Source organism: Sciurus vulgaris, assembly GCF_902686455.1.
Source record: "Sciurus vulgaris genome assembly, chromosome: 3".
NCBI classification, from domain to species: Eukaryota; Metazoa; Chordata; class Mammalia; order Rodentia; family Sciuridae; genus Sciurus; species Sciurus vulgaris.
In genome coordinates, this window is record NC_136463.1 from 26,716,190 (window position 1) to 26,730,489 (window position 14,300).

General features: G+C 35.0%; 1 protein-coding gene across 6 annotated transcripts in view; it reads right to left on the reverse strand.

Annotated features, from left to right (window-relative positions):
* The window catches only part of SPOP (speckle type BTB/POZ protein), a 66,283-nt gene that overhangs the window by 16,302 nt on the left and 35,681 nt on the right, over nt 1-14,300 (reverse strand). For 4 of the 6 annotated variants that reach the window (XM_079134298.1, XM_079134303.1, XM_079134301.1 and 1 more), the window contains 3 exons: nt 3,025-3,168; nt 2,246-2,367; nt 96-247 (listed from right to left, as the gene is read on the reverse strand). In XM_079134298.1, coding sequence (XP_078990424.1) covers nt 96-247; nt 2,246-2,367; nt 3,025-3,102 — 352 coding nt within the window. In that variant the 5' untranslated portion in view covers nt 3,103-3,168. Of the gene's footprint in view, nt 1-95; nt 248-2,245; nt 2,368-3,024; nt 3,169-11,910; nt 11,962-14,300 lie in introns of all 6 variants that reach the window. The other 2 variants (XM_079134300.1, XM_079134302.1) reach the window with 1 other exon arrangement.

Here is a 14,300-nt window from a genome sequence, read left to right on the forward strand (position 1 = left end):
GATGGAAAAAAAAGTCATATTTAGGGTTACTCAAAAACCAGTCAATGTATGAAGATACTGGATGTGAAAGTAGAATTGAGCAAAAGATCATTTACCCATAGCTTTGGTTTCTTCTCCCTTGGCATTCAGGATGGAGAATTTGAATTTTGCCCGAACTTCACTCTTTGGACAGCTGACCAGTAACAGGTAAAGTGACAGGTAATCTTTGCTTTCTTCATCTAGCCCTTTTGGGTTTACTCTCAAACACCTTGCCAAAATAGGAAAAAAATGTGTCAAAAATATCCTTAAATGCTTGTGAAGTGACAGTATAGAACATCAGAATCAAGAGGAAGATATTTAAAGAAAAGTCTGTGCCCCGTATCAGATTATGATTCAATAGAATTACTACTTGGGAATCACTTTTCTAGAGTAATTTGGGTCACATTTAAAAAGTAAACAACAAAAATAAAGGGGCTTTCTTGAACCTGATAACATCCCTTACATCTTTGCCTGTTCCTTCAGAATCTCCAAAATTATCTTTTTCACCCTAAAACATTTTAAAATTCAGCCTAGCCTTGCAATATTCCAATCCTCAATCTCAGGAACAGCAAAGCCTTTAATTTTGTTAAGACAACAGAGAAACAATAAAACAACAAAAACAAAAAAAGTTTAAGTTCCTTAAACTTCCTGGCTCCTCCTTGAGTAGTAAGTCCCTGTATATTTGACAGTGCATCACTTTCCTTTTCTGCTGTTTGAACTAGGTGACTCACAAAACCCAATCAACCCTTTGATATCACTGTGGAAGAGAAAAAGTATTCTAGAGAAATATGCAAATAGTACCTAATCTTTTACAGATTATTTTATCAATCTGGCAATAATATTCTGAGAATCAAAAAGGAAGTATGGAGGAAGAACAGACAAAAGTAAATCCGTATTATACAGGGTAGAGTTGCAAACTAGGCTTCTAAATAGTTAGAAATGCCAATCTGTTATGGATGAATCAAAATAAAATTCAGACAGAAGCAAATAGGTTCAAATGAGTTAAGTTGTAAATGTCATTAGCTGAACTGCATGTGGTTCAGACACTACTTCTAGCACATAGAATACATAGGCCATATGTATCCTTAGGCCTTGCCAGTACTACGGCACCTCTCTTAAACAGGTGGCCCAATCCAATGCCTCTCTAGGGAGTACAGATGCCACATATATCACTCTACAATATGTGTAAAGATATGGATTTAAATACAATGCCTAAGAATAAACAGTTCTCTCAATACCTAGTGGTACACTGCTCAATGTACATAGCAACAAAGGCTAAATGAATGAATAAACAACTCTTCAGTTGGTTGTCAAGAGTTCCAAACTGGTAGTTCAGAGTTATGTTTTGGTCTTTGTAGTGGGCATATGGGTGTATGCTTAACTGCCTGCTCCTCTTCCTTAAGATGACACATGGTTTTGATGGGACTGATTCCCACTCCCAGATCACGTTTGCCCTTGCCACAGGGATTAGTTTAGAGAACTCAGACCTTATCCATTCAGTGGTACTGTGACATATTCTTGGCATAGTTCAGAAAAAACTTAAAGACTTGTTGGCTTGTAGTGGGTTATGACCATTGCTTCTTCTAGTCATCCTTCAAGCACAAGGTAAACTAGACTTGAGATGTCCAATAGCATGGACAGCAGGCAGAGGAGAGAGATGGGGTCTTTACTCCAACTATTAGCCTGCTAGCTGAATTCCATCCTACACCCTGGTCAGTCCAGTCAATAGGCAAATAAAGCCCTTTACTGCTTAAAAGTAAGCAATCAAAAAGTCAAAATTTTCTGTTTAAACTAGATTTCTAGCTTTTCTTAAAAAAAAAAAAAAAAAAACAGAAAATCTGGTGATGGTTGGCCCTTATTCAGATAGCTATGGTTGGCTGAGTTGAGAGAAGCCATTACTCCTTTTAAAAGGACGCCTTCTTGATTGCCAAGTAGTTACCAATCATACCATGTATGGATATAATTTTTAACATTGGTCCTCTTTTGGTCCTCTTTGTATTACCTTACAGCTTTGAGTTCCCTGATCTCTGAAAACTCACTCACTCAAACAAATTTTTAGTGATCACCTATTATGTGTTAGGCACTGTTCTAAGCACTAGGGACATAGTAAAAACAAAATGAAGTCCCTGCTTTCAAGGAACTTACATTCTAATCAGTGTCCCAGAAAACCAAGCAAAACAGGCAATTTAAGGAAAAAAATTTTATAGGTAGAGGTAATCTTCCTCACCATTTCAGTTTATCATTGGCTCCTGATGAAAAGGTTGAACTTTTAATGACTTCACCCATTTCCTCTCGGCAAAAGCTAAAGTTATTAATGGTCCACATGTAGGAGAATTTCACTACCTTGATCTGTTGGTAGAAAATCGGGAAGCAATTAAATAGGGAGTTAAAAAAAAAACAGGTGAAGATCAGATCAGCATGTCCCCTCCCCTCCCTCTCTCTACATGATGCCCACTAGGAAGACAGTATGGTTGGGCCACAAGGAGGTTCAGCTTTTTCTTGCTTTAGTTCTCTCATTTTAAAAAATCTTACACTGACCAATTGCTTTTTTAAACTTTTTTTAGTTTCTGAGAAACAGTGGATGGAAAGAGAGAAAAACATAGAGCAAGTGAACCAGTAACAAAACCAGGGTTGAGAAAGCAGATGACAAAACCATATCTAAAATGAGTCTCCAATTGTGATGTTGATAACAATGCCTGGGGTTGCAAATCTTGAACTTGGATCCCCCAGCAAGGGGGCCTTAGAGCACATTTCTATCAAGAGGAATATAAACATCTATGGTTCCCCCCTTTCAACCACCATTGAAAAACACTAGTCTTGGGGATTCAGATTCCATGTGAAAAAAAAAACAAGAAAAGAATGCAAGGCTGAGGAACACTTTAACTACTATTTGGCAGTTATGCCCCAGATAAAGTAGGAAACCCAACATAGAAAAGCAATCTTGTTCTTTTTGTACATCAAATTCTCCCAAGATGCAAGATTTACAGGGTAAAAACATGAAATTACCTGTGTGTAGCACCAGCTCTCAGCTACAGGGCCACTCGACATTTCTGCCGGAGGTGGAGGACTTGGAACCCTTGACATCGCCAGTTTGAAGGTTAAACAAGGTTTCCAAAGTCAGGGAACAAAGATTTCTGTTCTTTCTTCACTCTGGTTGGATCCAACAAGCAAGATTTATTAGATTGGTTTACTATCCTATTATTTGTTTGACCTTCTAGAGACTGGAAATTTTGTGATTTGTCTGGAAAGCTTTATCCTGACCATTCAAATGGCTCCTTACCACCTAAGTCTCAAATTTAAATATTAACTTCAGAGAAGACCACCTAAAGTAGTCTCCTATTCACAGTTATGGCACCCTATCTTAAATTAATCCTTGCATACTGCTCAATAATATCTTACCAAATGAACTTAAAGGGTAGATAAAAAACATCTATGAAAAGACTGCCTAAAGAAGAACCAGCAAGATTACCAGATATAACTTCACACTTCACAACTTGCCAGTGGCTCCTTCCCTGAAGGCACAAATGTTCCTCTACCACAAAATGACCTTGTTACCCCTCCACCCCATCCCCCAGCCTTGCACATGCTAGGGGAGCACTTGACCAACTGAGCCACATCCCCAGCTCTATTCCTCTAACTTTGCCTCATCTCCTATACTCGACTGCCAAAGTAGTAATTTTTTTTTACTCCTCAATCCTTTGCTAGCTGCTCTTAAAAGCAACATTTTTACACCTTTCTTAAATGTGTTCCTTTCTCTACAGCATTAGAGATTTCTCCTCACAATTTGTTACACTTGATTTTCTAGAATCTTCTGTTGCTGATCATTCCTCAATCTTTTACTGGATTCTCTTCCTGTACTGTTGCTAACCACGGTTTAATCCTTGATCATTTGCTTGATCTACATTGTCTATATGGCAATTTTATTCATCTCAACAGTGTCAATTTTTGGCCATTATACAAATGTTTCCTGAATCTAAGTCTTGCCTCTCATAAACCCCAGCCTAACTGCTATATATCTCAGTGGGGTGGTATCCTAGCAGCAAACCAAATTCAACTTCTTCTTCCCTGTGAGGTCTAACTACAAAGGACATTCAAGAAATTGGTAAATTTGGTGCAGGAGGGAATAAGGAAATATAGGTCAAAGGATACAAAGTTGCAGATAGGTAGACTGAGTAAGTCTAGAGATCTAACATAAAGACTATAGTTAATAATTGTAATATATACTGTATTGTACACTGGACATCTGCCAAGAGAAATGACTTTAAGTGCTCTTTTCACATGTACACATGTGGGCAGTAAGTTAATTGGTTTGACTCATTAATCGTTTCACTATACATATACATATCAAAATATCAGATTGCATACTTAAGTACACGATTTTAAAACTGGTGAATATGGCAACAATTTTTAAGTACCATAAATGAAGTCAAAAAAACAAATTATAAGGAAATAAAAACCCTTGTAATGCATATATTAATATGTAAAAATTGATTGTAAATTGTTCCTATAAAAATCAGTAAGAAAAAGTCAACTATCCTACACAAGTTTTCACTAACAATAAAAGAAAGAAAATATCTCTTAAACATTTTATATCTCCCAGACCAGAAAAAAAAAAAAAATTCAACCCCTAGTATGTATGGGAAAATGGGAACACTCATAAACCATTGGTAAGTATACTGTATATACGAATTTGGTCATATTTAGCAAAACTGAAAGAATATGTACCCTAAGCCTTAGTAATCCAATTCTTAACTATGTATGCATTAGAGCACAGGTTCTCAAGTTTGGAGTGGAGTACATCAGAATCGCCTCTTAAACAGATTTCTGGCCCCACCCTCAAAGTATTGGATTCAGAGGTTTGGGCTGGACACAAGAGGCTGCATTTCTAACACGATCCCAGGTGATCCTGATGTGCTTGTTCTAGAACCACACTCGAGAACCACTGCCCTAGAAAAACTCCACATTTAGGCACAAGACAGGAGTGTTCAATAAGATACTGTAACAGTGAAAAACTAGAAACAAACTAAAAATGCATTAGTGGGGGAACAGATAACTAAATAAGATTATTTCCATATAATGGAAAACTATTATTTCATGATGTGTAATTAATAAATTAGATCTATAGCACCATGGACATCAAACACAGAACTAATGAAAAAAAGCAAGCTTTGGAATGACATGTGCAGTACAATATATTATTTATGCAAGTTTAAGATTTAAGTATTATTACAGATATACCCATGCAGTAGAAGCAAAAAAACCAACCAAATAAACAAAAATACTGACAAATTATCAGTATTTTGATCACAGGAAGAGAAAAATAAGACTGGGAAGAGAATATAAGACACTTCAACTTTCTCATGTTTGTTTTAAAATAAGGATGATATGAGGCAAATATGACAATACAAATATTTGTTAGGGATGACAGGTACTTGGGTATACACTATTCTTTGTACTGCTCCTTTTTTTTTTTTTTAAGGTACAACAGTGTAAGGATATTGTCTGGTTTATAATAACCAAGGGATAATTTTCTTTCCTGAACACCTGGTTAGTTTTCAGCTATGGACAAACAATATTAATTTTATAATTGATCATGTTGCCTTCTTCATTGGACCAGTAGGAAGCCCTAAGACAAATGTTGACATCTCTTAAAACAATAGGCATATGCCTGTTTTATTATATTTTATATATGATCATATACCCACTCTAACAACTCTAATAGCTTAATTATTCCCTTTGCTAATTCCTTCAACTGTTGTCTTTTCTATTTTAAGTACTTTTGCAATCTGTTTCAAATTCTTGGTAGAAAAAAGTATAAATAAATAACAACAACAAAATTACTCAATATAATTCAACTCACAAATGTACTGACTACTTAAGTAATAAGCATGGGAAGGATTAACAAGATACAGTTGTACCTTTTTAAAGTAACACTATTGATAAATGGACTTAAATTCTATTCCCATTGATGATAAACACTATTCCATGAGTATTTACAATTAAAGCATCCCATGTAATCGCAGAGGAAGTTAACAGCCTTATGCACATGGTGTGCTACCTCACTTAAGCCAGCAAACTAAGGACTGCAGTGACAGTTGGGTCTCCTTAGCTTGTGCAATTCATAATTCCGTTATAACATCAAGAAAAGAGACCAAGCCAGGCACTGTGGCGCATGCCTGTAATACTAGCAACTCAGGTGGCTGAGGCAGGAGGATCCAAGTTTGAGGCCAGAGTAAGCAACTTAGTGAAACCCTGTCTTAAATTAAAAATAAGGGCTGGGGTTGTGGTTCAGTGGTAGAGCGCTTGCCTAGCACATGGGGTCACTGGGTTAGATCCACAGCACCACATAAAAATAAATAAAGGTATTGTGTCCATCTGTAACCATTAAAAAAATAAAATAAAACAATAAAAACAAAAAGGACTGGGGATGTGGCTCAGTGGTTAAGTACCCATGAGTTCAATTCCCCAAGCTCCCCACCCCCCAAAACACCAAATACTATTGTGATCATCTTCAAGGTAGGCCTGCATTTGACAGAAAACATTCTCACAGAACTATTTATTTGTTCAGTAACAAGTAAGTAAAGGTAGTTTTACAAATCCCAGTTACCATTACTGGTCAGAATGAAATTTTAAAATTCCTACTAATGTGCATTTTACACATTAGTTAGCATAAAATCTGGCTCTAGAGGTGTGTGCTGCACACTCTGGTCTACACTAAGCCATCATACAATTTGAATTTGAACTTTGAAGTTTTATTTTTAAAAAACTTCAAATTTATCTGACAATTAAATATTTATAAATTCTCAAGTGCAATAAATGGACAAAGTTTTAAAACCAGATAACTTTAATTGCTGCTATGAAATCTTGGTCCAATACTACAAACAAGGGGAAAAAAATACTAGTTTGGTCTTAGTCATTTTTCTCCATCTTTTCTGCTGCAGCCAAGTGTGTGTGAATCACCACCCATATTCCAATTTTTAAAAATGTACAACCCAGCAGTTAGTAGAACTGGAGACTCAGTCTTTAGACTCTCAGGAGCTCTAACCACATAACCCGCTGGGAGGGAAATTGACTAGGATAGTACAAGTCTAATTAATTTCACTCATAGCAGGCACCACAGGCAAAGTTTTTATCAGCAAAGCAGCCTGGTGTTACATGAACTCTCTAGCACTTCATGCCAATTGCTGCAGATGCCCAGCAGAAAAACAATTTTAGAAAAGAGAGATCTATTTGAGGGTCATAGTTTGAGAATCTTTGCAGGAGCTAACTAGAGTCAAAATATGTTTGTTCATAGCTTCAAACAAGTTAAGACAAGACTGTCCGAGTGTTCTAATGAGAAACTTATTTTCCAAAGCTTGCCAAACTTCTAGTATGCTGACAACTCTGAGGTTGAACATATCTGTTATATACCACCATTATTTTCCTGCTTACTAATCTTGACTTGTGAAGAAAGACTTCTGAGTCATATCAAGAAACATACTTCAAAATATCTATGTCAATCTTTGTAATATTGCTAAATTCCAATAAGGAAGTACCAGTTAACAACTAATAGCTCTTTCAGACAGAATGATTCCTAGTAGGCAATATAAGACCATGACGTCATCAACCATTTTTGACAAGAGATCTAAGTCAATATAATATGATTTCTAACTAGAAGGTTAAACTCTGGAGGACAAATGTAAAAAATAAAATGTATCAATGCTGTTAAGACACACAAATAATGCTTTAAACAGAAACTACACTGTTCAATTTTCAACCAAACCTATATTTTTCTGCTTCTTTTATACTTATGAACACTTCTGCTGCCTGCAGCATACTTTAAGGTACTAAAACAGAATTTACAACTGTTCTTTCTATCTATCACCTTACTACCTAGCAAATACCTTTGCCTTTAGCCAAAGGTATTAACTCAGGGAAGTATCCAGTTGCATTTGAAGTTCTTTATCTTTTCTAATTTGTTTTTCCACGGCCCTTTGAACAATGCTTAGTATTTCAGATTTACAATGTAATAAGAATCACTTATTTATTCACTTATTTTTAAAATTTTAGTACTACACATAAAGTCTAACAATTAAATTTATTTTTTATTTTTAATTGTAGATGAACACATACCTTTATTTTATTTATTTATTTTTATGTGGTGCTGAGGATAAAAAACCCAGTGCTTCACACATGCTAGACATGCTTGGCAAGAGCTCTACCACTGAGCCACAACCCTACCCCCACTATTCTTTTGGATAAATTACAAAGCCCCAAACTCTAGGCCTGGCCCTTCAATCCCAGCTCTCATAAAAGTGAGTATTTTATTTTTATCCAGTATTATCTTCATTATACAAGAGGAGAAAGACTGGTTATAATTGTCTTTATTCTGAAAACACAAATCAGTCATTAATTTGGGCTAAACTTCTGTATTATCAGAATTCTTTCAAGATACAGAAATTCCCTGTACAAAAAAGGGAAATGTCCCAATAGTTAATCCCTAAAATACAGCACTAGACTAGAACATTCTCTGAAAAGTGTTACATATTGGGCAGTCATTTTTTGTCTTTGATTTCCCAAGAGCATTCCTCTCTCATCAATCTAATCTACTCATCCAAAGAATAATTTTTAAAAAATCAATCAATCAATTAACACACATAGGCATGTTTCTCACATATGATTTCTATGAGTTAGCTTTATATCCATCTGTTTTAAAATAACAGGAATAATATTGTGAAATTATTAGATTGAACCATGAAACTATTGTTTTGTGTGCCAAAAATAGTTGAATATTGGCAATTTCATGTGGTACAACATAATACACTACATGTACAAGCTGGGAATGTAGTTTCTTGCCAGAGAATGGTTTGTTAGGGACTTTAAAAAAACCTATCCCTCTCTTTTTTTAAAAAATCTTTTGGTTTAATGCCTTGTATACTTTCCAAGTAAAGAAAAATCCCAATGTTGTATCTATTTTAAACCTGAGAGACATTTGCATTTCCAAATCAGAAGATGCCAAAAAAGATCACTGATTGAAAAAAAAAAAAAAAAAACCAAAACACCAAAACCAACAACTATAAAAGACTTGGGTACACTCATTTTTGAGAAATTAATGTAACCTAAGAGGACCCTTTCCTTTTTGTGTCTTCTGTTACAGTGTACTCAATTATATACAGCCCAGGAGGTTAATAATTTCTTTCTCATTACCTCAAGGACAGTTATTACAGGTCATACTGACTTTCCTTTGTTGCAAGGTTTGAATGACTTTGAATATCTGTTATGAGTAAATCTTCTGAAGTTCAATTTAACAAAATACTAAATGTGTGTATGTATGTTTGTTTTTCTAATTTAGAGACACTTCTTAAAATGAACCTAAGGGCAATGAAGCATGACCTCATCACCAAAGAAAGGACTGAAGTTTCTCAGGTTTTTTTTATCAGTTTCATATTTGTAAAATTTGATGAATTAAAGATGACTGTTTTTCATTTCATTTTTTAAAATTCTTAAACACTGACGATAGAAGGATTTAACAATATTAAATGAATCTAGAGACCAAAAAGAAAAAGGCTAACAGTTTAACAGAAAAATGGGGGGAAATGGTTTACAGAAATGGAAATACCAATGTTTCTAAAGATGTAAAAAAAATGTTCAACTTTCATTCATACTAAGATAACTGAAAATAAATTATACATTGATTCACCCACTTTATTGGCAAAGATCAAAATGATAACATTTGCCCAGGGTAAGGAGAACAAATCTGGTTGGAGTACAAATCTTTACTATCTCAGTGAAAGGCAGCGTCTCTTAGAATAAGAAATGCATATGCCCTTTGATATAGCAATTCTACTTCTAAAAATTTATCCCTGCCAGATGTGGTAGCACACTCCTGTAATCCCGGCAGCTCAGGAGGCTGAGGCAGGAGAACCTCAAGTTCAAAGTCAGTCTCAGTAACTTATTGAGGAACAGAGCAACTCAGTGAGACCCTATTTCTAATAAAATGCAAAAAAAGCGCTGGGGATGTGGCTAATAGTTAAGTACCCCTGAGTTCATCCCTGGTACAAAGAAAAAAAAAAAAAACCCTATTAATTTATTTAAAGTGACAAATATAAAAGGTTTTTCAATATGGCACTAATTGTAAATGCAAAAAATGGAAGTAGTCTGAAAGTCCATCAAAGCGAATATTCAATAATTATGGCAGCTATGATACAATAAACATCTGTAAAAATTAATTTTTCATAAAAAATGTTTTTGTTTAAAAATATATAGAATATCACTGAAAAGCTACACAAGAATCTAGGGACACTTAATTCCTCGATGGAGAATTTGGGAAGTTGGGAAGGAGAATTTCCACTGTATTTCTTTTGGTGCTTTTTCAGTTTTGAACCTTGTGAATATATTACCTATTAAAAGAGTAAATATGCTGGGGAGATAGCTCAGTCGGTAGAGTGCTTGCCTTGTAAGCACAAGGCCCTGGGTTCAATCCCCAGCACCCAAAAAAAAAATAGAGTAAATATTAAAAATTTAAAGGGGATCACAGCAGCCTTTACAATAAATCTTTCCAAGTTATAAGAAAGCTTTCAAATCAGACCCATGAGAGACAAAACAGGAATTTTTCAGTGGTTTCCATTGCTATCTGAATAAATCAACCTTCTTGTACTGACTGCCATGCCTGGCACACCTCCCTGACCTCACCTAACACCTACCCTTCTCAGTCACTATGCTGCAGTCCTCAGGCTTTTAATTCTATTCGTGAACACACAGGCTCTTTCCCCAACCTTGAAAGTTCTTTTTTTCCCTCAGGTCTTTTCATAGCCAACTCTTCATGTCATTTAGGTCTCCTATAAAATGTAATATCCTCAGAGAGATCTTTCCCTGACCACTGATCTGAAGTAGCTTCCATTTCTACCCTGTTCCCTTCTTCATATTACCCAGTTTTATTGTTTTCTTTATTACCATTATCTCCAGTTATCTTTTTATTTTCTCACTTGTCTATCATCTTCCCCACTAGAAGTTAAACTCAATGGGAGAACAGCATTTCCCTATGCCTTGAATGGTAGATGACAAGTATTCAATAAATATTTGTTACAAGAAACTGATGTTGAATAATTAGACTTTTTCTCTTTAAGATGTATTTTTCCTTAGTGAGTTTTAGTTAATAAGTCATAAGTTAAGGAGTTGCTAAATAAATGCAGCTATAGAAACACTTTTATAACAATAAAACATTTTAAAAAGAAATGATCAGTTCATCTTACTCTTACTGTAAAGAATTTAAGTACATTCCAAAATTATTTACACTCTTCTTTGATTAAAAAAAAATTTTTTTTTTTAGATTCCAGAAAACTTGGGAGAGAAAAGGGGAACTTGAGGGGTCATGGGGAGGGGGGTTTCCTGAATCCACAAGACAATACTGAGAGGTGGGCTGGGGATATAGCTCAGTTGTAGAGTGCTTACCTCACATGTACAAGGCCCTGGGTTCAAGTCTCAACACCACAAAACAGACAATACTGAGAGAAGCATATTTCTCAGAATAAGTCAATTCCGAGTACAGGATGTACTATTACAGCAGCTGTCAGGAACACAGCCTAAATCTCTAAATTACTTCAAGTTGAATTCTATGTAATAAAATTCCAATGCACTGATCAAATTGAGGCAGATCCTTGGCATTTCCTTAGATCTGACCTATAATTTTCATGACACTGGTTTGATTCCCTTAAAACTGACATGTAGAGAAAGGTAACTGAACATTAAATACACATATGTGAACATGTATCTATGTAGATATATTTTAAAAATATGTCTAGGCATATAACTCAAGTTTTTTTTCTAGGCCAGGCTAACACGTAGAACATATTTCTGGCATAGACAAATACTTCTCTGATTAAGGGTTAAAGACAGCATGATAATGGTGTGCACCTGGAAGGCTGAGGCAGGTGGATCACTTGAGTGCAAGAGTCTGAGGCTGGCCTGGACAAAAAAGAAAAAACCCTCATCTCAAAAAATAAATAAATAAATAAATAAAATAAATTGAACTGTTCTTGCCATTGTTATATGAAAGTACAGTATTAAGTATGCAAGTCAATGCCTTTAAGATGTTCCCAGTTTGCAGATATTTCTTAGGCAAGTATAGATTCTGAAATGGTTTTAAGATTTAGATATGCTTTTGTACATTAAAAAGCCTTTTCTTCTTCTCAACCCAAGCATTATAGAAGAGAGTTTTATAGGAGAGAGGCTGACTAGTTAGGTTCATCCAAAGTAAGCTGAAGATACAAGAAGGTACATGAAAGATTCTCAAGTCACCGAATGCAGTAGGATAGCAGTGGAATGCTCCCACTGAATCCCCATTCTCAGTGTGTGCAGGCTGTTTACAGCCTTGCTGCCCTTTTCTTACAAGTTCTAAATAACTACAAACTGTCCTTGTCCCCAGGGAGATTTTAGCTGCCAGCTCAAAGGTTAAAACATGGAATACTTCTCACTTTTCCAGTAACAATGCAACTTTTCCAGTTAGCAAAATAATCAGAGCAGAAAAATTTATTGCTGATTTAAGTGAAGGATTAGGGAATCATTCCCTCCCCCTAAAAACTATCCATTGTGTAAGAGTTATTGATATAGACAAATCAGCATAATTCTCTAACTCAAAAATGTGTCAAGGGAGAATGCAATGCATCTTTGTCCTGGAAAGGGGCAGATGCCACTCATATGCCTTGTAGGAATGAGATGTTAACAAGATTTCTGGAGTTTATGTTTTGTTTTTTAATTTAGGCACAAATGACTAGTAAGAGAAATACAACCATGTAACAACATAAGAGGAAAAAAGTTCCTGTCTCCACTTGGATGGAGTATCCAGCAAACAACCATGGTTGCAACAAGCACATGTTTCACAAGGTCTGAGTTCATACCATCAGGTGATGTGTTGCTGCTGTTAATTACAGACCCCTGTGGGGAAGAAAAACTCAACCAGCTGCTGAAAAAGAGAGGGGGGAGGAGGGAGGAAGTGGGGGGAGCAGGTAGGGCTCATCAGATTAAGCTTCTCCATACATCACTTTCAAAATCCATCACTTGGGAGATGTTTGAAATAGAATGACATGAATTCAAATCAAGAAACAAACCTGATTATACAGAGGCGTAGCTCAGTGATATGGCGCCCCTGGATTAAAGCCCCAGTACTGCTACCCCACCCCAATCTCATACCACAAGTAAACTAAAAATTTTAAGATGGGAGTCAACTTTGTAGGAAGATTTATTTTTAAAGATTAAGGTACAATACCCAAAGGCAGTCTGCTAAAAAATATATAAAACTAATTTTATATAGTAAAATGAAATCTATAGCATTGCTTTAAGGTATCCTTTATATATAATACATACATATATACACATATATTATACATGTATATATTATATATATTATACATGTGTATATATATATATATATATATATATATATATACACACACACACACACATATATAATTCTAACTTCCATGAAGATCTCTTCTAAAGAGAAAAATAATCTTACTCTAAGGTCTCTGTATCATGTATTACCAACCACTGATTAAAAATTTAAATCCAAACATCTTTGCTTCCTTCCAACATTAATGAAAAGCCTTATCCCAAAATATAGTAGACATCAGGAAAGATCTGAATAAATAATTCTGGTTTATTCCAAGTAGGGATATTTAAAACAACACTCTTTTGAAGTCACTGATTTAAAAAAAAGATTAAAAAATGTTTAATGCTGTAAAAGCTTCATTATTATTAAAAAAAGTAAAAAATTACTTAATTAAAAAATTAAGTAAAGCATGCTTACTTTATGACTTCAACTATACCATTTGCACTGAAATAAACAGTAGATTGCACTCAGGATATGCATTTTTTTTTTTTTTTTTTTAGCAATGGTAAATATTTCTAGGTAGCTCTTTCTGTTTTTCCCTCACCATTAAACTATGCTTGAAATTAAACTATATTAAAAATTCACTCAGTCAAGTCAGTAGAAAAACTCAATTTGTCGAACAGGAATCTGTGTTGGAAACAGAGATGATGAATCAGAGTTAACTAGATTCTGAATCTCATAAATGTTTTCTTGTACTACCCTTTAAAGGGAAAAACTCACAAAAAAGCAGGTGATATATTTGCAAAGAGATGACTGGTAAAAAGGATTTACTAAACAAAATGATCATTCTTATATCACTAGTTCTGGATGCTATATTTTTTAGTCACCTCTCAAAAAGATTATGTTTAGAAATGAAAGAAAAATCTGAGTTAGTTCTTCCAATGAACTGGCCTATGAGAGCAGCAAAAATAAAATC